Source organism: Mirounga leonina, unplaced genomic scaffold (assembly GCF_011800145.1).
Source record: "Mirounga leonina isolate KUSES-001 unplaced genomic scaffold, KU_Mleo_1.0 Mir_447, whole genome shotgun sequence".
Classification (NCBI taxonomy): domain Eukaryota; kingdom Metazoa; phylum Chordata; class Mammalia; order Carnivora; family Phocidae; genus Mirounga; species Mirounga leonina.
Window position 1 is genome coordinate 5,714,248 of NW_023270757.1, and position 24,842 is coordinate 5,739,089.

Consider the following 24,842-nt stretch of genomic DNA (forward strand, 5'->3'; position numbering starts at 1 on the left):
TTAAGAATGAAGATGATATACATTACTGAGAAATGAGGCTTTCATCATACAAAGATTACTAATTACGTTGATTATGATAACACTTTGAACTTCTGGATAATTATTTTCTGCTGTTGTTCATTTGGTGATGGCTTGCTTATGATTAAAAGAGTAAGACTGAAATGATATGTTTTACATGTACGTGGCATTTGGAGTTTCCTTGTACATTATGTCATTTTGGCCTCACAAGGGCTGTGGGAAATACAATCTCTATTACACAAGTGATAAAACTGACCAGTACCATGCAATCATTCCTGGAGTTAGCACTCAAACTGAGTTTCCTCTTACTGGTGCCGGGCCTCCTCCCTCCCCCGCCAAATGCCTATTTTTTTATTCATTTAAAAGGTAGAATTATAATGAATGAATCTGTTTTTCCTTACTGTTGTTTTTCTAGTTATTCTTTTAAAAACTCAAAATTTTTAGATTCTTTATTTTCACATTACATCAATATCTTAAGCTCAATTAAAAGGAGCAATTGAATATCTCTAACTCAAAGTAAGTTTGAAGATAGCCAGTTAGAGGTAATGAAAAAGTTTAATTGTAGGATGGGTTTTAAAATACTGCTTTGATTCTGTCAAATATAGTAGATGTAGTAATTAAAAGGGAGCCCATTTATGCCATTATTGACAAGGAATCTCTGTTAATAAAAAATCTGATTTATAACAAGTTTATCAGTTATTATGCAAAATAATATTTAAAGTTAATATGTATGAGATAGTCCTCTTGGCAGTAGTATTTGATGAATGAAATGAATATTTAATTATTTTATTTAATCATTTTTCCATTTTAGTTTTGAAAATTATTTATTCTGATGGCATTAATTAAAACATGCATTTAAACTTTGAATATGCTTTTTGATAAAGTGTTTTGAAGAATAAATGACTGATTTTATTTACTTAACTTTCTTATTTATTTCAAAGTATTCTATGGCATTGCCATATTTTGTCTGGTTGCTTTAGTGAGGGCCTCATTTACTGATCCAGGAAGACTCCCCGAGAACCCTAAGATTCCACACGGAGGTATGGCGCTCTTCAGATTGATCACTTTTGCTCTCTCGGCATTATTAACTTTGTGAATGTATTTTATAGCCTTTAGTATGTATTCATTATATATGTTCTCTAACACCACTCTCAAGTCTTTTCTCCGATGTTTCCTTTCTAGACTTCTTTTTTTTTTATTATTATGTTATGTTAATCACCATACAGTACATCATTAGTTTTTGATGTAGTCTTCCATAACTCATTGTTTGCGTGTAACACCCAGTGCCCCATGCAGAACGTGTCCTCCTTAATACGCATCACCAGGCTAACCCATCCCCCCACCCCCCTCCCCTCTAGAACCCTCAGTTTGTTTCTCAGAGTCCATCGTCTCTCATGGTTTGTCTCCCCCTCCGATTCTCCCCCCTTCATTCTTCCCCTCCTGCTATCTTCTTCTTTTTTCTTTTTTCATATAATGTATTATTTTATTTAAAATCGCAAATCCCAGCTGACTCCCGGTATCCCCCACTCTCTGCCTCTTTGTACTTTACTTGTTTTTCTTGTCTCCTACTCTATACCTATATAGCCTCTGTGAGGGTGTCGATTTTTTGTTTTGTTTTCTTCGTTTGTTCAGTGCTGTATCCTTAGTGCCCATCTCTGTCACTTAGTAGATGCTGGGTAAATGCTTGTTGAATGATACATAAGTACCTGATATATTTTTATTTAATAAAGGGATCTTTTTGATGGTGCCCCTCTCTTGGTGATATTATAAATAGAATATTGCTTAGAGTAAATATTTGTAGTGTAATGATACTATTGCCTACATTTTTCCAAGTTTAACAATTCAGTGAAAAATTTGAAAGCTTTTTATTTTAGTGTCAATTGAAGGTAGTTTGGGGTCACCTTATTGCACAATAACAATTTGAACCACAAAAATGAATTGAAAATGTATTGCTTGTTTTATTACATGCCAGGTATAGTAAACGTCAGGAACTCTCTTTCCTCAGTTTCACTTTCTCATCATTTGTTCTATAAACTTTGAGAACTCTCTGTACTTTCTTCTAAGGAGACATTCCTATGACTTCGCTGGACATTAGAGAATCAGAACACTTTCTGTAGTACTTCAGTGCTTTCCAACCTTGCTGACATTAGAGTCACCAAGGGAACTTTTAAAAATCTCAGTGTCCTGGGGTGCCTGGGTGGCTCAGTCGTTGAGCGTCTGCCTTCGGCTCAGGTCATGGTCCTAGGGTCCTGGGATTGAGCCCTGCATCGGGCTCCCTGCTCAGCGGGGAGTCTGCTTCTCCCTCTCCCACTCCCCCTGCTTGTGTTCCCTCTCTCGCTGTGTCTCTCTCTCTGTCAAATAAATAAATAATTAAAAAAAAAATCCCAGTGTCCTGATCCCAAACCCATATTAATTAAATTATAATGTATGGAGGTAGGAGCCAGGTATCAGCATTTTTCAAAGATTCCAGGTGATTCCAGTGTGTAAAAAATTGGGGAACCCATTAATTCCTTCTGAAATTAGATTAGTGGCAAGTCACTAAGGGAGTGAGTCTCCCTTGAGTTCCTGAATGTTGTTTTTTGAGACCCATCATTTAGGGACATACGTGGCCTTGCAAATTTAATGATTAAATGGGAATGATAAGACACTGATGTTTATGTGACTGTAGAAGTTTCTGAGAACAGTGTCGAGTATTTCGTTTTTATTCACTTAGAGAAGCAGCATCACTCTCAGTTTTTGTGTGTGTTTGGGCGGGGAGGGTGGCAGTCTGCAATTTGTACGGAATCTGTTTTCTCAACTAACCTAACCCAAAGAAAGGCTCTCTAACACATTGATGGATGTATTGCCTCCTTCATTTCTAAAGCCCAGTGTTTCTAGAAAATTAGAGAAGCAACCTTTTCCTAACTCAGGACCGTGATGTGATGAGCACTGGGTGTTACACGCAACTACCGAATCATTGAACACTACGTCAAAAACTAATGATGTACTATATGCTGGCTAATTGAACATAAAAAAAAAAAGACCCATTTCTGATAAAATCTTTGGTGTGCAGTGGTCACTCAAATGCCTACATGTATCAGATACTGCAAATCAGTGAAAGGGGCCAAGAAAGAACTATTTCATATTGAAAATCTCATATCCAAAGGCAGTAGCTGCAGTGAAATTGTCACGTAGGCCCGGTATTCATAGATCTTACAATTTTTAAAGAGAAAACAGAGAATTACAGTTTTTGTTTTTTTTTAAGATTTTTTATTTATTTATTTGACAGAGACAGCGAGAGAGGGAACACAAGCAGGGGGAGTGGGAGAGGGAGAAGCAGGCTCCCCACTGAGCAGGGAGCCCGACGCGGGGCTCGATCCCAGGACCCTGGGACCATGACCTGAGCCGAAGGCAGACGCTTAACGACTGAGCCACCCAGGTGCCCCAGAGAATTACAGTTTTTAAGAGCACGTTTGTGATTTAAAAAAATTAACAAAAAATTAAAAATTTAAAATCATTGGTTTTAAGTGAATACTAAACGAGGTGTGTCTATAGGCCTAACTGAATCTGCGTTCAACCACCGTGTTACCTTTAGCTTATAGACCCTAGTGATGGAAGACTCCATGGTATCTTGTTGCTGTTCGGATGTCTGCATTCTTTCTGATCTCAGTTGACATTTGGCCTAGGTTTCTTCACTGAGTCCCGGAGACTTTACCTTTTGCCCAATTGAAAAAAACAACCACCACCACATTCATTTATTGTATTTTAATATTTCCAAAGTCCTTTACTATCTCCTATCATTTGATCCTCATGGTAATTGCATGAGGTAGGTAGACTGAATAATCAAGTGTAGATTGTCCTCTGTAGGTCACAGAGCAGGTTGTTATAGAGCTGCGGTGACACCCCAATACTTGTCTCCATCATATTTTTTACCACGCCTCTATATAGAGGTTAATAATTTGAGCCCTTTATTCACCTTTGCTTTGATTCTGGGGAATATTGAAGTCATCATGTGCCTCGTGATGCTGATTTCCTGATTATTTTGTAAATATGGTTTTAACTTAGTAAAAAATAACAAAATTTTAACAGTAAAAAAATAACATTAGCATGACTAGAGAGTTGGGGCTATAAGAAGTGACATTTATTCATCACTGTTTTAAGGTTGAGCAGTTTCATATAATTGAATTCTTTAGGAAAGGAAACTTAAGCCCTAATACTTTTGATTTTAACCATGTTTTAATTGAATTACTCTGAAATATTTTACATGACTTTCTGTTTTATAATCGATTTTAAGTAAATTTAGTATCTATGTGACCTGCCAAATATATGAGGCAGTTTGAATATAAGAGGTTCTGCTGTCCCACACAAAGATCCCCAGAATTTGACTTTTATAAACTTCTGAGGATGTAGATGAAATGGTCAAATGAAATCATTAAATGTCTATTTATATTATTCAAATTAATCCCATGCATGCTTTAAATATAGAAATATTACTTTGTCATTTTCAAGTTTTATGAAATGATTTTATTTAATCTCTTAACTTTAAAAAAAACAGCTTTATTGAGTATAAATCACATGCCATATGATTCACCCATTTCAGATGTACAATTTATGGCTTTCAGTATGTCCACAGAGTTGTGCACCTGTTACCACAATCAATTTTATGAATGTACGTACGTATGTATGTTGGGGCTTGAACTCCTAATCCAGAGATAAGAGTTGCATGCTCTACTGACTGAGCCAGCCAGGCGTCCCACCCCAATCAATTTTAGAACATTTTCTTTTTTTTTTTAAGATTTTGTTTATTTATTTGACAGAGAGAGAGCACAAGTAGGGGGAATGGCAGGCAGAGGGAGAAGCAGGCTCCCCACTGAGCAGGGAGGTAGTTATGAGGCTTGGTCCCAGGACCCTGGGATCATGACCTGAGCCCAAGGCAGACGCTTAACTGACTGAACCACCCAGGCGCCCCTAGAACATTATCATCATCAAGCTCTTAACTTACATGTTTGACTTCAGTGTTTTTTGTCATCATTAGAGCCACTTTGAGTAGAATCACCCTGTTACAGAGCAAAATCTTCCAAGTTTAAAAAAAAAAAATGTAGCATGTTTAAAATTTGTGTCATAATGTCCCTTGAAATTGTACCCTGAGTGGTAGGGACACGTGCTCTTAATGCTCAGGGTCATGTTTTCACTTGTAGTTTTGCTCCCCTCCCCATTTCTTACATTGCTTTTTAAAGGAGATCTGTTAGAGACTTACTACCATTTATTTTCTACATTGGCAAGTGATTCTGTCAGGGAACCTCTGTGAAGAGCCAAACGCTGTATTGATTTTCATAGTTTCAAGTTATATTTTTCTCCCTAAAACATTACTTTGTGGTTTGAAATACAGTAATTGAGAGGACCTAATAAGGTCCTCTTTTAACTTTTAAACTTTAAAAGTCTTACTTAGAAGGTGATTCCTTTCTTTCTGAGGGATAAATAAAACAAAACCAAATCTTGCTTTTTGTTTATTCATGCATTTACAGCATTAAGAGGATCCATGCAACACAGCGGCATACTGTTTACCTAGGTTACTTACTTAGGTGTACCCAGGCATTTATGGGGTCTGTCTTCTTTTCTTTAAAAAAAGTCACTTTTCTATTTTTCTTTCCTTTAAAAAAAGTCAGTTGTCAATTTTTCTATAGCTACCATAAATTAGCAATTGAATCCATCCATCCATCTTTACCGTACAGGTCCAGATAGTAAATATTTTCAGCTTTATAGACCGTACAGTCTCTGTCACAGCCCCTCAGCCCTGCCATTGCAACCCAAAAGCAGCCATAGATAAAACGTAAAGGAATGGGTGTTCATTTGAACTGTGTTCAAATAAAACTTTATGTATGGACACTGGAATTTGAATTTCAAGATTTTTACATATCACACATTCTTCTTATTTTCAATCGTTGAAAATTGTAAAAACCATTCCTAGCTCATGAAAACAGGTGGTGGCCTGGATTTGCCTGTGAACTGTAGTTTGCCACCCCGTGGTCTAGACTACACAATTACAGGCTTTCTCTCACTATAACCAAATGCTGTCTTCTTTTCTGAGGATACAACATTTCAAGTGTGAAATAAAGAGTTTTACTCTCTAGAATATCGTATGCTGAAATGACCAGTATAAATATACCATTTTTATATTTTAAGGCACTGGTTTTTAAAAACTAAAGTTTTTCCGTTGTCTTTTAATGAAAATTAGCTCATCAGGGGGAGTCTGCTTCCTGACTCTATTCCTTGCAGTATGTGAATTCAGAATTTTAACACTGGGATGTTTGGGAGCATCTTGCTAAATGGGAAAAGAGTAATCTGCTTGTGACATTGTATTGTGCTACATATGAAATGAGTTTTCATTTCAGTTACAGTTAAATAATACTAATTTAACCATCTAAATTAAACTTTAATGTTGCTTTCTCACATAAGTTTTTATTAAAATAAGAACTGTAAGTAAGAAATGAAAGAGGATCTTAACTCTAGGAAACAAACTGAGGGTTGCTGGAGGGCAGGTGGGTGGGGAGATGGGGTAACTGGCTGATGGGCATTAAGGAAGGCACGTGATGTGATGAGTACTGGATGTGATATGCAACTGATGAATCACTAAATTCTACCCCTGAAACTAATAATATAGTATGTGTTAACTAAATTGAATTTAAATAAAGAATTAAAAAAATGAAATTTTAAATGCAAAAGTTAATTTCTCAACTTTAATATTATTGGAACAATTAATTTGATATTATTATTGATTTCTTCTATAGCAGAATGTTTTCCTAATACTTCACTATAGAAAATTCCAGTATATTGATTTTACTCCTGGTCATTAAACTAAAATAATGGAATTAATATAAGGTATCTTTGAGAAAATTGAATACTACCTACTATTATCTTCTTTTACTTATATTTAGAATTGTTCATTTTTAAAAATTCATACTTTAGCAAGCATTTAGTGACCACCTACTGTGTGCTAGGGTCATACTTTACATATATGAATATTCACTCAGTTTTACTATTACTATGCCCATGCTTTTAACAAGGTCAGAGTGTAGTTTAAATGTAAGTGATGGAAGGTTTAAGAATTTTGTAAAAGTAAAACTCCATTTCAACAAATATTAAATAGATACATTCTGTATAATAGAGCAGTTGTCTTGATAGATGACTTTCATATAGTTCTCATAGATCTGATTAGAAAAATTTATAATGAAAATAAATGACTTTATTTCTGTAAACTTAATGTTTTTAGCACAAAACTTAAATGTGTGCTCTTTAATTACAAGGTAGAGGAAATTGCTACTTGGTTGTAAGAGTTTTGTAAAGAACTACCTTATTTCCATTAAATAATAATTTTCTTGTAATCATCTTTACTTCTGAAATTGTCCTAATACCTCCTAAATCCATCTGAAACACAAAATTTTCCTACCCTCTCCCATAAACACTCCTAAATGAATTCACTGATATTAAAAATATAAAATGGTTAGGGAGTGGGAATGCTATCTCTGTTTTTCTAATGAGTGTATAGGATTGATTTTTTTTTTAAGCTTTTATTCATTTATTTGAGTGAGTGAGAGAGAGAGAGAGTGCATGCATGAGCACAAGCTAGGGGAGGGGCAGAGGGGGAAGGAGAAGCAGACTTCCCGCTGAGCAGGGAGCCAGATGGATGTGGGCTGGATCCCAGGACCCTGAGATCATGACCTGAGCCGAAGGCAGACACTCAACCAACTGAGCCACCCAGTTGCCCTTATAGGATTGATTTTTGACTTCTTAATAAATGAAACTAGGATTCAGAATTATTTCTTCTTTAGAGTCTTTAATAAAATTTCTAGAAATTAATTTGTACATAAAATTCTGTTTTAATATAATTGGTTGTGCTTTCGGGATTTGTCATTAAATTTTTTAAAAAATTTTTTATTGTTATGTTAATCACTATACATTACATCATTAATGCAGTGTTCCATGATTCATTGTTTGTGTATAACACCCAGTGCTCCATGCAGAACGTGCCCTCTTTAATACCCATCACCAGGCTAACCCATCCTCCCACCCCCTCTAGAGCCCCTCTAGAACCCTCAGTTTGTTTTTTACTTATAGCAAATACGTCCATAACCCGAATACATTATTTTCTATCTCTTAGTTTGACTATTAATGGTGTCTTACTATTATAGTGTTTAAAATTAGAAATGTATAGAATAAGACATGCATAGAATAGAGAAGCAATATTTATGGCAAATTCTTTTACAGTGAAGATGTAGAAGAAGAAAAATCTTGGACATACATATTGAAGACTTCCTATAAAATCTAAACTGTTGTTGCTAAATTTCAACATTACTCATTTGCCTTTATTAAGTGGATTTTAATTTCCTTCTCTAGAACGGGAGTTCTGGGAATTATGTAACAAATGTAATTTGATGAGACCAAAGCGTTCCCATCACTGTAGCCGCTGCGGCCACTGTGTTAGGAGAATGGATCATCACTGTCCGTGGTAAGAAATCTATGATTTATTTTTAGAAAAAAAAAAAGTGAAAAATAAATCTTAGTACTTAGCAGATTTAAATAAAAGTTATATTAAAATCATGCAGTTTTAAAAAATCCTTCGGTAAGGATACTGTCAGGTTCTATGAGGTTCTATCAACTGCCAAAGTAATTTTTGCACAGAGATCCTATCTTTTCTAACAAAGAGCTATTTGAGCAGAAGATTGATGTTCAGCGTCAATGCACCCAAGTGTACAAGAGAACTAAGGTGGTTGTATTAAATGAGGCAATGTTTGTAAAACATTGTAGTGTAGCATCTGACACAGAAAAAGCACTTAAATAGTAGCTGTTACTGTCTCTAACTGTAATAAATCGTATACATTGCATTGTTTATATTTCCCTTTCCAGTTGTTTAATTAAAGAATAACACATCTCAGATACTCTGATAGCCTCATTTCTCCCCCTGTAAGCTTTTTTCAATATTATGTATTGCACGCAGGTATTAAGATTCCCTGCAAGCTGGATGTGTGTAAGAGGCAGTTAGCTGATTCTCCTGAACTGGCAACATTTTTGGTCAATAGGGGGCTCTCTTGTAATATTTTTAAAAACAGTTCTGTTGAGAAATAGAATTTTGAAAACAAATGCTGTGAGAATTCTGCATTGTATCTCATTTCAAAGCTGTCACAAAAATCTGTGAACAAGATATTGTATTTAATTCTGTTTTCCTAGCATGGGATCTCTGTATAAATATTTAAACTAGTATAGTGTAGCACTTTGTAAATATATCTAAATACATATATATTTATGTTTGTACACACATACATGCACATATATAAAGTTAACTGCATAATGGGCTTCTTAAATTTATAACTGCATTTATCTATAGTTCACTCGGTGGTGGAGTTTAGCTTTGCTGGATGATGCTGACCAATTTAGAGTTCCCCATATTTTCTGATAACTTACTCTGATAGCACAAGTTAATATTTGCAAGCTTTTAGTGAAAATTTGACTTTTACTATAAACTGATTATTTAAACAGAATGTAATTTCCCAAGATTAGGAAAAATAAAAGCATTTTAGATAAAAGCACTTTGTTACTATATAAAAAAAGTTTAAAATCGTCTAAGTCCATCAGTAGGATAATATAGCATATAATATATAGCTGATGTTTAAAAAATGTGCCTTGAATTTAAACAGATTAATTCTCAAGTGATTTTCTAAACCTCAGTGATCTGCTTACAGTTACAATAGTAATACATTAAAAAACAAAAGGCTAGGTAAAACATGTATTATTAGGCAAGTAGTAACCACACTGAAAAACTCAATTGTATAACCTTTTTTAGAGTAATGTTTCTGATTAACTAAGAATATAATAAATGTTCATGTTATGGTTGGATATTGATACGTCTTTTAAAAGAATGCAAGAGTTTGAGCTTAAAAAATAATCAACCAGGAGATGTTTTGGTACTGTGGAGATTAGCAACATTCTTTCTTTATTTTTTATTTTTATTTTTTTAAGATTTTATTTATTTATTTGACAGAGAGGGAGAAAGCGAGAGAGGGAACACAGGCAGGGGGAGTGGGAAAGGGAGAAGCAGGCTTCCCGCCGAGCAGGGAGCCCGATGCGGGGCTCGATCCCAGGACCCCGAGATCATGACCTGAGCCAAAGGCAGTCGCTTAACTGACTGAGCCACCCAGGCGCCCCCTTTCTTTATTTTTAAGGAATAAAGATTAACTTGGTGACAAAAAATATGCTATTAATCTAAATTCTAAGATTGGGCGGTGAGCTCTCTTGTTTGTTGGCCTCTGCAGTGGTTTTCAGCTTCTCAGAGTACTTGTGGGAAGAAAAGTAGAAGTAGAAGGAGTTGGAGGTAGGGAAGGATGGTAGACCAGAGGCCTTAAACAGATCGAGGGACTTTTGTGATTGAATTCCTTAATAGGGCATTGCCAAGGTATCAGAGGGTGAGGGAAATAGTGTGAATTGGAAGCAAGGAAATTTTTTGATATTTTCAGAAACTGCATTATCTTAACTGCCTAACAGCTTTAGATTTGGAGGTCAGTTCTCAGATCACCTGGAGGTTTTCTCTCTTTCTGGCTTCCTGAGTAGTTTGTTATTGAGAGAACTCTTACATATAAACTGAGTACCTTTGCATTTCTCAAAGCTCTCTGGTTAAGAATGCCATCATTAAAGCGGGGGGGGGGGGGGGGAGGTGGTGGTGAAGGAGGATGGGACAAGGATAAGTCACTGAAGCCATAGCTGTTGGAGAGTATGTTTGAGTGCACACGTGAACACACTTCTGTGAAGGCCCTGCTTGCAAGTCGCAAAACACGGGAACTTTCATGTTTACAAAGCATGAGCTCTTAAGCTTAGGGAATGCCTCTTTGTGTTTTGCATTTACTTCTATGATTAAAAAAAAAAAAAAGTTTAATGATACACCTTTGAAACAACAGTTTGTTAGGAATTGCACCAGCTATATCTTTTTTTCCCCAAACAATGGCAGTATAATGCTATAGGGAAATGAAGACATTTGTGCAAGGTAAGTTCTAGTTTTGAACTAGGGTTTTCTGCGGGAATTATAAAATATTCTGAAAATTTGGAACACTAAAATTTTCAGCCTGCATCAGCCTTGAAAATTTCAGGGTTACCACGTTAATTATTTTTCCTAGCTATGATTCATGTTGTCATGGTGGAACTGTAGCTCTAAGAATTTGTAAATACTTGTGGATATATATTTTCAGTGGCCAAGGATAGAATGGAAAAGTAAGACAAATCGGGAGTGCTTAGCAGTAGGTCAGAGTGGCAGGTTTGTCTTCTTACTTCGAATCATTCAAATTGCTCTCCACAGCTGGGATGCTGTAATGGAAGAGCACTATCTAGAAGAAAGTTCTTGTTCTCTTGGCTACTGTCGCTTCCTCTGGCAAGTGTCTTCACTCCTTTGTTCCCGTTTCCATACCAATGAAACGAGGAGACTGCCATCTGCTCTTCCTGCCACACCGGGTGGTTGTGAGTTGAAGACCGATCGCATCCATGGACTTCCTTTGTGAAGTAGAAAGAGCTTTCCAAATGTGAGGTGGCGTATTTAGCGTATAGCTGTTCCTGTGTGCTGTGGGCTTGTAGGCTGAAGTGGCATTAGCATAGCTCCATAAAGTCAAGCATATATGAAGTTGTTTATGTGTATTTTCAGTTTTCCCGGTCCTGACGTGAGCATCTTATTAAAGTTTAAAATACTGTTTCTGTTTTCCTTTTTTCTCCAGGATTAACAATTGTGTGGGTGAAGATAATCATTGGCTTTTTCTGCAGTTGTGTTTCTACACGGAACTTCTTACTTCCTACGCTCTGATGTTTTCTTTCTGCCATTATTATTACTTTCTTCCAGTAAAAAAGCGTAACTTGGTAAGAAATGTTTATAGTCACTAATGTTAGAATGACGGTAGCATACAGTTATTAACATGTGGTTCCTTTACGTGCAGAAGATTGAAAACAAAAAACAACAAAAGTAAACGCTAAACTTGGTTAATTTTAAAATATATTGGGATTGAGAAAGTAGACCTTCATCTGACGTTCCCTTTTAACCAAATCCATTTATGATTATATATTAGGGTTGAGTGACTTTCTTGAAAAAGCAACATATTAGATCTTTCGGTATATATGTTTTGGTTTAAAAATACCTACAACAATGAGGACGCCTGGGTGGCTCAGTTGGTTAAGCGACTGCCTTCGGCTTAGGTCATGATCCTGGAGTCCCGGGATCGAGTCCCGCATCGGGCTCCCTGCTCGGCAGGGAGTCTGCTTCTCCCTCTGACCCTCCCCCCTCTCATGCTCGCTCTCTCTCATTCTCTCTCTCAAATAAATAAATAAAATCTTAAAAAAAAATAAAAATAAAAATAAAAATGCCTACAACAATGAGAGAGTAAGTGAAAAATGCTAACTTCTTGTTTCCTTTCAGGAATAAAAATACTTATTTTTTTAAAGGTTCTCAAAGGAATGTTAAGTTTTTGAGAAAAGGGACTTTTCTCCCCTGACTTTTAACAATAACGAAAAGAAGAATTTGCAGAATCCTTTAAAAAATTGTTGTGTTATATACCATTGGAAACAGTGCTTTTCCCATTTTGTACAGGAATAACAATAGATCTTAGTTAAGACTTGTCCCAGATTGGTGATGTTAGGGGTGGTTGTGGGAGTAAGAGCAGTGGCAAGTTCTAAGTACTTGACTATATACGTATCAACACCATGCTGTTGGGCATGCTGTTGGCATGTTGTTTCCATTCTCACTTTAATGCACACAACAACCACATGAGGTGGGGTACACTTTTCCCCCATTTTTATAGATGAGCAAAGAGACTAATAGAGGTTAAATAGGTAGTTACTGAAGGCACAAAGCTAGTAATTATTCAACTGGTTTTAGTTGTAGAGCTGGGATTTGAATCTGATCATGTGTTTTTGAATCTTATCTTCTGTGTTTTGTGTGTACAGTTGATACTCGGTCTGATCTTGTGCATTATTTGGACTTGGATTGTGTTTTTGAAGTACCGTGTGTGTGTGTGTAAGTCAGAGAAAGAGGCAGACAGGCAGACAGAACGGAAAGAAAGCATGCACAAGAGTGCCCGTGTGTGTGTGAGGAAGGAGGGTAGAGTGGGAGCAAGGGAAGAAAGACCAGAATCCTTGATGGAGAAGGGGAATTTTTCTTTCCCATTTGTATCATTTTATACTGTTTAAATCTTAAAAATAACAATTTCAGTGGTGGCACATATAATTAAATTTTGGAATAAGGGAGTGAAGGGCCTTTCTAAAGAATAAGGTCGTTAAGTTCTGTGTCTTTAGGTCATTTATGTATATATTATCTTTTTTTTTTAAGATTTATTTATTTATTTTAGAGAGGAATGCATGAGGGGGAGGGGCAGAGAGAGAGAGGGAGAGAGTACCAAGCACACTCCTCCCTGAGCGCAGAGCCTGACGCAGGGCTTGATCTCACGACCCTGAGATCATGACCTGAGCTGAAACTAAGAGTTGGATGCTTAACCAACTGCATCACCCAGGTGCCTCTATATATGATCATTTTGTATAAGTAAAAGAGGATATTTGCTATTGTTGCTTGGCTGTGTATATTACTTTGGTCTTGTGATGATTATGCTTATTAAATAAAGATTGAGCAATTAAAATTAGATACTAATAACTGAAAAAAGTTCAAAAGGGAGAACTTTAAATATGGATGTTTGACATTTTCACAGAGAATTTAGGGCATGCTAGTACTGTAGTTTTAGAAATGTTTTATCTGAGGGCTCCTGGGTGGCTCAGATGGTTAAGCGACTGCCTTCGGCTCAGGTCATGATCCCAGGGTCCTGGAATCGAGTCCCGCATTGGGCTCCCTGCTCCTTGGGAGCCTGCTTCTCCCTCTGCCTCTCTCTCTCTCTGTCTCTCATGAATAAATAAATAAAATCTTAAAAAAAAAGTTTTATTTGATTTATAGATTAATTTCTGATATAATTAGCATTATAGTTAGAAGATGTAAAAGGTTGAACGTATTCCCCCAAGAGTAACCTGTTTCAAATAATGGAGCCTAATAAGAAAAGCATTAAAATAAAATTGCCCAGTAAGATTAAGGTCATACTTTTTTAAGGAGAGAGAGAAATACAATTTGGTGATGTTAATGAAAACTTAATGGAGGTTCTCTAGGAGGAAGTGCATTGTAGTATAGTGAAGGGATTGGCAATTTGACCCTGCATCTGTTTTTATTAATAAAGTTATATTGAAACAGAGCTACTCTCATTTGTTTCCATGTAGTCTACAGTTGCTTTTGGGCTAAATAGTACAGTTAAGTAGTTGTGACAGGGTCATGTGGCCCAAAAAACCTAAAATATTAACTCTCTGGCTCTTTATATTGAGTTTGCCAACCCTGGTAATAGAATGATCTTGGCTTTATAAACAGACACCCCTAGGATCAAAGCCTGGCTTTTGTTATTATATGTATAACCTTTGACACCATGTTTAACCATTCTGAATTACAATGTTCTCTTCTGGAAAATGTGAATAATAAGAGATTAAATGAGATAACACATGTGAAAGTATCTGATACATAATAGATGTTCAGTTTATGTTATGTTTGACTTTATAAAAGCTCTCAGAAGGAGGAAACAGTTTTTCTTTGGCCTATTAATTTTTTTTAAAGGTGATAATATTTGAATCCCTAGAAATATATATATATAAATATTATATGTTATATGATTTTATTAAATATATATTTACGTGCATACTGAATGTTGACAAAACAGCAGAATAGTAAACGTTTAAGAGATTGGGGCGCCTGGGTGGCTCAGTGGTTTAAGGGTCTGCCTTTGGCTCAAGTCATGATCCCAAGGTCCTGGGATCGAGCCCCACATTGGGCTTCCTGCTCAGTGGGGAGTCTGCTTCTCCCTCTCCCTGTCTCCTCCCCCTCCCTGTCTCCTCCCCCTGCTCATGCTGTCTCTGTCTCTCTCTCTTTCTCAAACAAATAAATAAACTCTTTAAAAAAAAAAAATGGGATTGTTTTCTTAAATCTCTTTCTGATAGTTTGTTATTAATGTATAGATACACAACTGATATTTGTATATTGATTTTGTATCCTGCAACTTTACTGAATTAATTCACTAGTTCTAACAGTTTTTGGTGGTGTTTAGGTTTTCTATATATATCATGTCATCTGCAAAGAACAGTTTTACTTCTTTTCTAATTTGGATGCCTTTTATTTTTTTTCTTGCCTTATTGCTCTGACTTGCAGTACTAAGTTGAATAAAAGTGGTGAAAATGGGCATTCTTGTCTTGTTCCTGATCCTACAGGAAAAGCTTTCAGCTTTTTATTATTGAGTATGATGTTCCTCTGGGCTTGTCATATATGGCCTTTATTATGTTGAGATATGTTCCTTCTACGCCTAATTTAAGATTTTTTATCATGAATGGATGTTGAATTTTGTAGAATGCTTTTTCTCCATCTGTTGAGATGATCATGATTCTTTTTTACCATTCTACTAATGTGGTGTATCACGTTGATTGTTTTGCAGATATTGAACCATTTTTGTATCCCTGGAATAAATCCTACTTGATCATGGTGTATGATTTTTTTAATGTATTGTTGAATTCAGTTTACGGATATTTTGTAGAGGATTTTTACATCTATGTTCATCAGGGATTTTGTCCTGTGATTTTCTTTTCTTCTAATGTTGTTGTCTGATTTTGGTTATTAGGTTAATGCAGGTCTTGTAAAATGATTTTGAATGTGTTCCCTCTTCAGTTTTTGTAATAGTTTGAGAAGGATTTGTATTAATTCTTCTTTGAGTGTTTGAAGCTATCTGGTCCTGGGCTTTTCTTTGTTGGGTGGTTTTTTATTACTGGTTCAATTTCCTTACTAGTAATTGGTCTGTTCAGATTTTCTGTTTCTTCATGAGTCAGTTCTGGTACGTTGTATGTATGTTTCTAGGAATTTATCCATTTTCTTCTAGATTGTTCCATTCATTGTTATATAATTTTTTATAGTAGTCTTATATGATCCTTTGTGTTTGTGGGGTGTCAGCTATAGGGTCTCCTCTTTCATTTCTAATTTTATTTGAGTCCTCTTTTTTTTTTAAGTGAATCTAGCTAAATTTTTGTCTGTTTTATCTTTTCAAAGAATCTGCTTTTAGTTTCCTTAATCTTTTCTGTTGTCTTTTTAGTCCCTATTTCGTTTATTTTTGTTCTTCTCTTTGTTATTTCTTTCCTTCTACTAACTTCTGGCTTGGTTCATCCTTTTTTTTTTTTTTCCCCTAGTTCCTTGAGGTATAAAGTAGGGTAGTTTGAGACCTTTCTTTTTTCCTAAGGTAGGCATTTGTTGCTGTGAACCTCCCTTAGAACTGCTTTTGCTACATCTCCTAAGTTGTAGTGTGTTTAGTTTCTACTTCCATTTGCCTCAAGATATTTTTTGATTTCTGTTTTGATTAGTTCTCTGACCCATTGGTTGTTCAGTAATGTGTTGTTTAATCTACACATATTTGTGACATTTGAATTTTCTGTTTTTTTCTTGTAATTGATTTCTAGTTTCCTACCATTGTTGTTGGGAAAGATGCATGATAAGATTTCAGTCATCTTAAATTTATTAAGATTTGTTTTGTGGCCTTAACATATGATCTTGTCCTGCAGAGTGTTCTGTGTATGCTTGAGAAGAGTCTGTATTCTGCTGCTGTTGGATGGGAGGATCTATAAATGTCTGTCTGATCTAATGTGTAGTTTAAGTCCAATGTTTTCTTGTTAATTTTCTGTCTGATCTATCCATTGTTGAAACTCAAGTATTGAAGCCCCTGCCATTATTATTATTATTTTTAAAGATTTTATTTATTTATTTGAGAGCGAGAGAATGAGAGAGCATGAGAGGGAGGAGGGTCAGAGGGAGAAGCAGACTCCCCGCTGAGCGCTCGATCCTGGGACTCCACGATCCTGACCCGAGCCAAAGGCAGTAGCTTAACCAACTGAGCCACCCAGGCGCCCTGCCCCTGCCATTATTGTATTGCTCCCTGTTTCTCCCTTCAGGTCTGTTAATATTTGCTTTATGTATTTAGGTGGCCCTCTCTTGTTTGCATAAGTATTTACGAATATTATATCCTCTTGTTGGACTAATCCCTTTATCATTATATTGACCTTCCTTGTCTCTTATTACAGTCTTTGACTTAAAGTCTATTTTGTCTGATATGAAAATATAGCTGCTTCTGCTTGCTTTTGGTTTCCACTTACATGGAATATCTTTTTCCATCTTTTCACTTGCAGTCTGTTTGTCCTTAAAACCGAAGTGAATCACTCATAGGCACCATATTGTTGAGGGTTTTTTCTTTAATCCATTCAGCCATTCTTTGTTTTTGATTGGAGAGTTTAGACCATTTACATTTAAAATAATTGTTGATAGGCATGCACTTAATATTGACATTTCGTTAATTGTCTTCTGGCAATTTTATAATTCTTTGTTCCTTTCTTTTTCTCTTGCTCTCTTCCTTTGTGATTTGATGATTTTCTATAGTTGTGTTGTTGTGTAGGAATTGCTCAGCTAGTTTCTGGATTTCTTTCAAAGAGAATTGTTCCATATGTAGCAGTAGATTCAGCATGTCCGTAAAAAGAGTTAAGTTCAGGAGCCTTGTATGTCACCACCTTGGACTGGAATTCCTTTTCTTTTTCTTTCTTTCTTTTTTTTTTTTGGTCTCTGTTCTGTGATGTGCTTCATTGCTTTCTTTGCATTTTTCCTCTTTGAGAGAGTTTATATAATTTCTTGAATCTCTGGCTTGATGACATTCTTAAGTTACAAACATTTCTTGGCCAATGTTACTTCAAATATTTCTTCTGCCAAACTTTTCTTTTGCATTTCTGATATTCTGATTTTATGTACATGAGAGCACAGTCTTTTCTGTATTTTCTTTTTTTTTTTCTCGATGCTTCAGAGTGGATATTTTCTACTGACCTTTATTCTGGTTTACTGATCAGCTCTTCTGTCTAATCTGTCAAACCCTTCTACTGAGTTACTCAGTTCTGTTTTTCACTTTCAAAATTTTCATTGATAACTTTTTCATAGATCACTTCTTTAGTGAAATTCTCCCATTTGTCATCTATACTTTTGAACATTTTAATTAAAGTTATTTTAATGTCTATGTCAATTTCAGTATTGAGATCTACTTATGGGTCTGTTTCTGTTGACTTTTTTTTCCGTCTCTCTTAGTTTCCAGATATTCAGTCCTTTCTTCTGACACATCTGATAGGTTTTGTTGGATACCAGGCATTTTCTGTGACTAACTGTAGATAAGCTGGTTGATTTTTTTTTTTTTTTTCAAGATACGATTTACTCCTTTTTTTGGATAGGCAATAAAGAGAAGGCTCATCTTGATCCAACCAAGGGTTTGTATGACAAATACTTCTAAGGTTAAATAACAGAACATTGGTCTTAATACAGCAGTTCCTTTGAACATGACATTTATTAACATTTATTGAAATTTTGTAAGGATTTATGATTACTGGGCTTTTTCTTTGTGAAGGACTCCTTTCAGTTTTCCTTCTCTCCTATGATGTAACCCTTCATGAGTCTCAGCTGAAAAATTAAGGTATTTCCTGTGGATCATGCCTTTTCCTTGTTCTTTCCCCAACTCTCTGAGATTACACACAGTTCCGAGCCTCTGCTTTTGCTTGATCTTTCATACCGGGTATGAATTGACAAGTACCTTATGGTAAAAAGCAGTGCAGAATGTAGGACTCACCTTAGTGCATTTCTGTACTCTTGGATCTTGGCCCTCTAAGCCTTGGCTAGTTTGGCTACTTCCCAGTGTCTTCAGTCAGTTGTTTATTTATTAATTGGATTTTATGTGGCTTTTAGTAGTGTTCTTATTGAGGTGAGTCTCATAAAACTTTCCCTCAACAGATGACATTGGCTGTAGCATTTTGCTTAAAAATGTCTTTCCAAGTGATTTTTCTTTTTTTTTCAAAGATTTACTTATTTTAGAGAAGGAGAGTGAGCAGGGGAAGGGGCAGAGGAAGAGAACATCCAGGCAGATTCCCGCTAAGCTCAGGCTCCATTCCGGGCTTGATCTCAGGAGCCATGAGATCAGGACCTGCGCTGAAACCAGGAGTCGGATGCTTAACCGACTGAGCCACCCAGATGCCCCACTTCCCAAGTGATTCTAATCCGTGTTGCCTAAATTTGCAACTCCAGGAGGCAACACTCATGTCATAGTCTATAGAAAAGGTATCCTTTGGAGTTGTGCAGAAAGTGCAGCTCTAGCCGTAGGGTTTGAGAACTGTTGTGCTGTAGGAAATGAGGCTTGGGATGGACTTTAGAGATTAACCAGATGAGATGGAGGAAGTCATTGTTGGACAAGAGAACAACTAAAGGTTAGAGGCAGTCATTGAAATAATTGGTTTTAAGGTCAAATCTGTTCTAAAATACTAATATACTGTCTAGCAAATATTTCTAAGGTGAAATAGAACCTTGCTCTTACTGTAGCAGTTCTTTTAATGGTGACATTTATTGTATTTTTTATAAGGTAGAAAATAACTACAAGTAATTTCAGTACAAAAGTCACCGTTATTACCATTGACACTTAAAAAAAAAATAACATTTTGTCGTGGAATATTCTTCAAACAGCCCTGCCTCATCAATTTTTTTCTAAGTTTTTGCCTGTGTCTTTTTTATTTTTCTCTAAAACAAATAATACTATAACCAGCTCTTCCCTTTGTGTGGAAAGCTGGCCAGATAGTGTCAGAAACATGTTAAGTCACATTGTTACCCTTTCAGTTATTTGAGATATGAAATAAAGATCCCCAGATGTCCCTGATTATCTTTGGAGATTGTATTAATGATTACTGTGCATCTTTCTTGTAGAGATATTAGCACAATTAAGGGATGCCATGGACTTTGACCCTGTGTTCCTCTGTCAGTCCAAGTGAAAAAGCTTTAGTCTGTGTTCTTTATACCCTCTCAGGTTGGTAGATGGCAGCATAGTATCTTTACTAGCCAAATTCTAAGGCCAAGTGCTTGTTCTCTGGGTGGGAAAAGAAAGTGTTAACAACTCTTCCTTCAGTTTTTGTTTCTTTTGTTTGTTTGTTTTTAAAGTAAGAGCGTTTATTCACTAAACAAAAGAAGAAATGGATTGCCATTTAACCTTTGTTGTAATGGCACTCAGCCTGTATTCAGTAGAAAACTGGTATATTTTGGTTAAGCTCAAGGAAAAGAGAGTTGAGAGAGAAAGCAAGCTGTTCACAAACTGGGAAGTAAAGGGCTTGGGACCCTGATTTTCTTCCATTTCTCTTCTCTTAGCTTCCTCTTGTCGGGTCTTTCTGGGCTGGATTGTTTTAACCGCTTTGCACTTGCCCCATTTTTTTTTTTTTTTTTTTAGAGTAACTTAATACTTTTTAAATTTCTTCCTATTCTTTACTTTTAAAATATCCACCCCTCATGAACTTTCAAGGATTTATATGTTTTTACTATGTGAGATTTTGAGGAAATATTTCAAATATCCTTTAATGAGGGAAGGAGGGGTATAAGACGTATAGGAGATAGGGAATTTATTCATCACGATTCAATGCCCAAAATAAGGATGTATTTTTAAGCTGTAGATATTGATATATATTCTAAGTTTTATACTAAAGAAGGCCTACAGACCTAAAATGAATAAGTATTACTATCTTCTTTGTAAACAGTCACTAAAATAATCTCAAGATTCTAAGTATTAAAACAAAAATACATAAATGGAAAAACTGTAGAAAATAGGTATCTTTCTAAGTAAACATGGATACCTTAAGCATTTTAGTCAGAATCACAGAATCCAAAATCAGTAAAGATCATAGGCTTTGAGATATTTGGATAAGTTTTTCAAATGTTAGATGTCAGTTTAGTTTGACCATCATTTGTATTTATCATGCCAATATAATGTTAAATTTTACTTTTTAAAACCCCTCTTGAAACTAGTGTCTTATTTTAAGTAGTTACTGGGATGAAATCATTTTAAAGATTTTAAGACTTTGATTGGCAGTGATTTGGCATTTTAAATTAATAAAATAAATGGATATTAAAGAAAATTTTCTTTGACCAAGGTCCATATTTGACTATTTTCCACATATTTATTTTAAGTATTTATAAGCAAATGCCTAGTCATTTGGTATATTATTAAAGTATAATAATGTATTTCATTTTATTGTTTGCTAGCTTACCAAAAGCAATATTAGAAAATTATAGCTGTATAATTAAATATGAAGGAAGGTATCACTTTACCTAGTATGCTTTTAAAAATTTATTATTCATGGTCATGAATATATCATTAGTCATATTTTTCATGAATTTTGTGTTCTGTTACTTGATCTGTAAGCATTTGATTAGTGGAAAATGCCAACTCATTTAAAATACCTCTGAGAGGATAAGTAGTATGGTTCCCATTGTACAGAGAAGGTGACTAAGAGTCAGAGAGGCCCAAAACTTGTCTAGTCCGAGAGTTACCACTTGGCAGAGGTATGATTTTGACCCATTTCTGTCTGTCCCTGAGTCAGTGTTCTTTCCATAGTACCAAGATGCTATTGTACTTTTTGTATTTTTCCCTAGGGTGATTTTTTTTTTTTTAAACAATATTATGGTCGCATTGTTAATTAAAAAAAAAAAAAACAGATTTAAAAAATGCTAAAGCATCACAAAAATCTATTCTTTAGGGAAAGCTCATTGAATCTCCTGATTGGTGAATTCATACTTTGCTGTTTTCATTTTTTTATAGTATTTCAGACTTTACTCAATAACCTTTGTTTTTTGGGATCTATAAAGTCATTCATTTATTTATCACTGAGGCAACCCGTTTTTAGTAGCTTATCTAATATGAAGACTGTCAAAATAGGCCTTATTAAAGGCATTATAGTGGTTTAAATATTTTTAAAAATACGTACCTGCTGTCAGTGTCATATTGTAGGGAATGCTGTCTCTCTAGGTGAGAAAATCTGCGGTGGTTTTCTTTTTGAAATAAAGAATTCAGAGCTAATAGTGTAGAGATTTTGTAGCTAATCATTTGTGTCATACCACGTTAGCTCTAAAGTGACATCTTTTAAACTGTTTTTACATGAAGTGGACTCAGATAATTTGTAATTGATTCTTTTATACCTATTTTTTTGTGAAGGCCGAAAACCAATATATTAACTGCATTTAAGGCTATAGGGAGAATGGCAGAAGGGGGAAGGAAGTGTCACGGTCACTTTAGAATGGATAAGATCACTGAAATATGTATTTACCTTTTTGGATTTGGGAGAAAAATAGTTGAGAATAGGCAAGGATAGTGTGGAATTAAGAAAAAATGAAATGAAAATTAGTTTTAATGCTAATATGATGGTAATTTGGCGTTTTTATGTGTGCATCCTGAAATGGTGATGGAGATATCATCCCTTGGTAATTTTTTTTTCCTTGAAAGTAATAGTGTGTGTGTGTGTGTATATATATATATATATACACATATATATGTATATATGTATATATATATAATTAGTTTATATTTGTAGGAAAAGAAACAGTTTAAGAATACTCTATTATTGGGACATCTGGGTGGCTCAATTGGTTAAGTGTCCTGACTCTTGATTTCGGCTCAGGTCTCCATCTCAGGGTCCTGAGTTCAAAAAAACCCAAAAAGAATACCCTGTTATTCTAACAATTGTCAGTTGAATGTGTCAGTATATCCCAGTGCTTTTAGAACATGGAAACATTATAATAAATCTTGACCTTGCCTGCAATACCAGGTCTACTGAATATATGTCTTCAGTAAAATTGTTTATATAGCTGATTATTATGAATATTACAGCATTTAGCATAAAAGATTTAGCAGTTTTTATTTCTCTCTGAGAATGGTTCAGTCACTTTGATTTTAAATGGTTACAGCCTGAAAGCAATTTTATTGTCTCACTCATACTTTTTTTTAAGATTGATTTATTTATTTTAGAGTGAGAGAAAGAGTGCACAGGACTGGGGAGGGGCAGAGGGAGAGGGAGAATCTCAAGCAGGCTCTGCACGCGGGGCTTGATCTCATGACCCCGAGATAATGATCTGAGCCAAAATCAAGAGTCGGACACTTAATTGACTGGGCCACTCAGGTGCCCATCTCACTCATCTTTGACCGAACATCATAAGTTAAATAGTAAATATAGCAAGAAAATATGGTATATTTTTTTTTAATTGCTCCAATTTTTCTAGAGTTTTTACTAAAATATGGGAAGGCAGACAAAATGGTTTTTCTAAAATATTTTACCCTCAGCCATGAAACTGGCAGTCAAGTGCCAGTGCAGTTTGCTCCCTAAACCGCAATTATATCTGTATCAAAATGTAACGTGTCATCCTGAACCCTCAGTGATAGCCATTAGTTAAGTGTGGTTGATGATTTTTTTTTTCATTAGAACATTAATTTCCGTTAGAATTTAACAAAACTGAAAAAATGCATTTTACTTGGGGGCTGGACGTGAGAGAGGGATATACAGAATAGTCCTGTAACGTCTTTGGGATATTATGATGAAACTTAACCTAAGGCGCGCATTCCAGAATGTTCTGATAACCGTAAGATATAACAGGATTTTATTTTATGCAAGAGTGATTGCCACGGGAATCTAACTTCAGCATGTGAAGTTGTTTTTGAAGCCATTTTGAAAATTCAAATCTGTATGCTTTAGATGTCTCCATTGTGATATAAGCTATTTTCATTTTTGAAAAATAGAGGAAACCAAATCCCTTCCAGCAGTGCAGTGGAGGAGGGAGGGAGATTTTGTCCCCCAGAGGACACTGGTCACATCAGGAGACATTTTTTTTTGGTTGTCACAGATCTGGGGAGTGCTTCAGGCATCTAGTGGGTAGAGGCCGGGGATGCTGCTAAATATCCTACAAGGCATAGGGTAGTCCCCCCAACAGAGAGTGATTCAGCCCAAAGTATCAACTGTGCTGAGCTTGAGAAACTTTTTAGTAAGAGGAAGATCATAAATACCTCAGATCTTGTTAATTTTCAGATTAGTCTCATAAAAACACAGAAAACTACTTTAAATAATGGCTTATAAATAAAGATTGCTTCCTACTGATGCTATAAAGACTTACATTTTATAATAATGTAAAATTTTATTTGTGAAACATGATGTTTATTTTAAAAAATTACCAAAAACACTCATTTAGCCATTTAACAAATATTTGTTGGGTGTCTACTGTGTGCATTGGTCCCTGATCTAGGCTCTGAGGATGCAGCAGTGAATAAAACCAAGTTCTTGCATTAAGGAGGTTATATTCTAATTGGGGGAGACAGGCAATAAACAGATATATAACATGTAAAAAAGTATTATTAAGTGTAATACAGTTGGGTAAGGGATAGAGATTAATGATTGATAATACAGTCAGAGAAGGTCTTTCTCAATAGTGACGCTTGAGCAGAGACCTGGAACTCAAGCAAGTCACTGATATTGGGAGGAAGAGCATTCCAGTGAGAGGAAAGAACCTGTGCCAAGTCCCCCTGGGGAGGGAGCACACTTGATGTTGTCAAGGAGCAGTGAGAATAACAGTTTACCTTGAGTGGAGCAAGTTGGGGAGAAGGTAGGAGGAGCTGAATTGAAAGCAGTGAGGGATGGAATTGGAAGTTAGAGATGGGTTTTTTTTAGGATGTTTGCTGGTCAGGACTTTGGAAACGATTGGAGGGTTTTGAGCAGTTACACAAACTCATTTACATTTTAGAAAGAAAACTGACAGGAAATAAATTGAGGGAAGACAAGGATGGCAGCAGTAAGACTAGTTGCGAGACTATTAAAATGTAGTCCAAACATGAGATGGTTATGGGAGTGGTGGAAGTGTTGAGAAGTGGGCCATTATAGTTTGAAGAGCTAAA

General features: G+C 35.6%; 1 protein-coding gene across 5 annotated transcripts in view; it reads left to right on the plus strand.

The window, feature by feature from the left end:
* ZDHHC21 (zinc finger DHHC-type palmitoyltransferase 21) overlaps positions 1–24,842 on the plus strand; it is a 60,301-nt gene that overhangs the window by 14,405 nt on the left and 21,054 nt on the right. For 4 of the 5 annotated variants that reach the window (XM_034987969.1, XM_034987968.1, XM_034987972.1 and 1 more), the window contains exons 4-6: positions 960–1,058; positions 8,392–8,503; positions 11,748–11,886. In XM_034987969.1, the coding sequence (XP_034843860.1) occupies positions 960–1,058; positions 8,392–8,503; positions 11,748–11,886 (350 nt within the window). The remainder of the gene's footprint in view (positions 1–959; positions 1,059–8,391; positions 8,504–11,747; positions 11,887–24,842) is intronic. The other variant, XM_034987970.1, reaches the window with a different exon arrangement.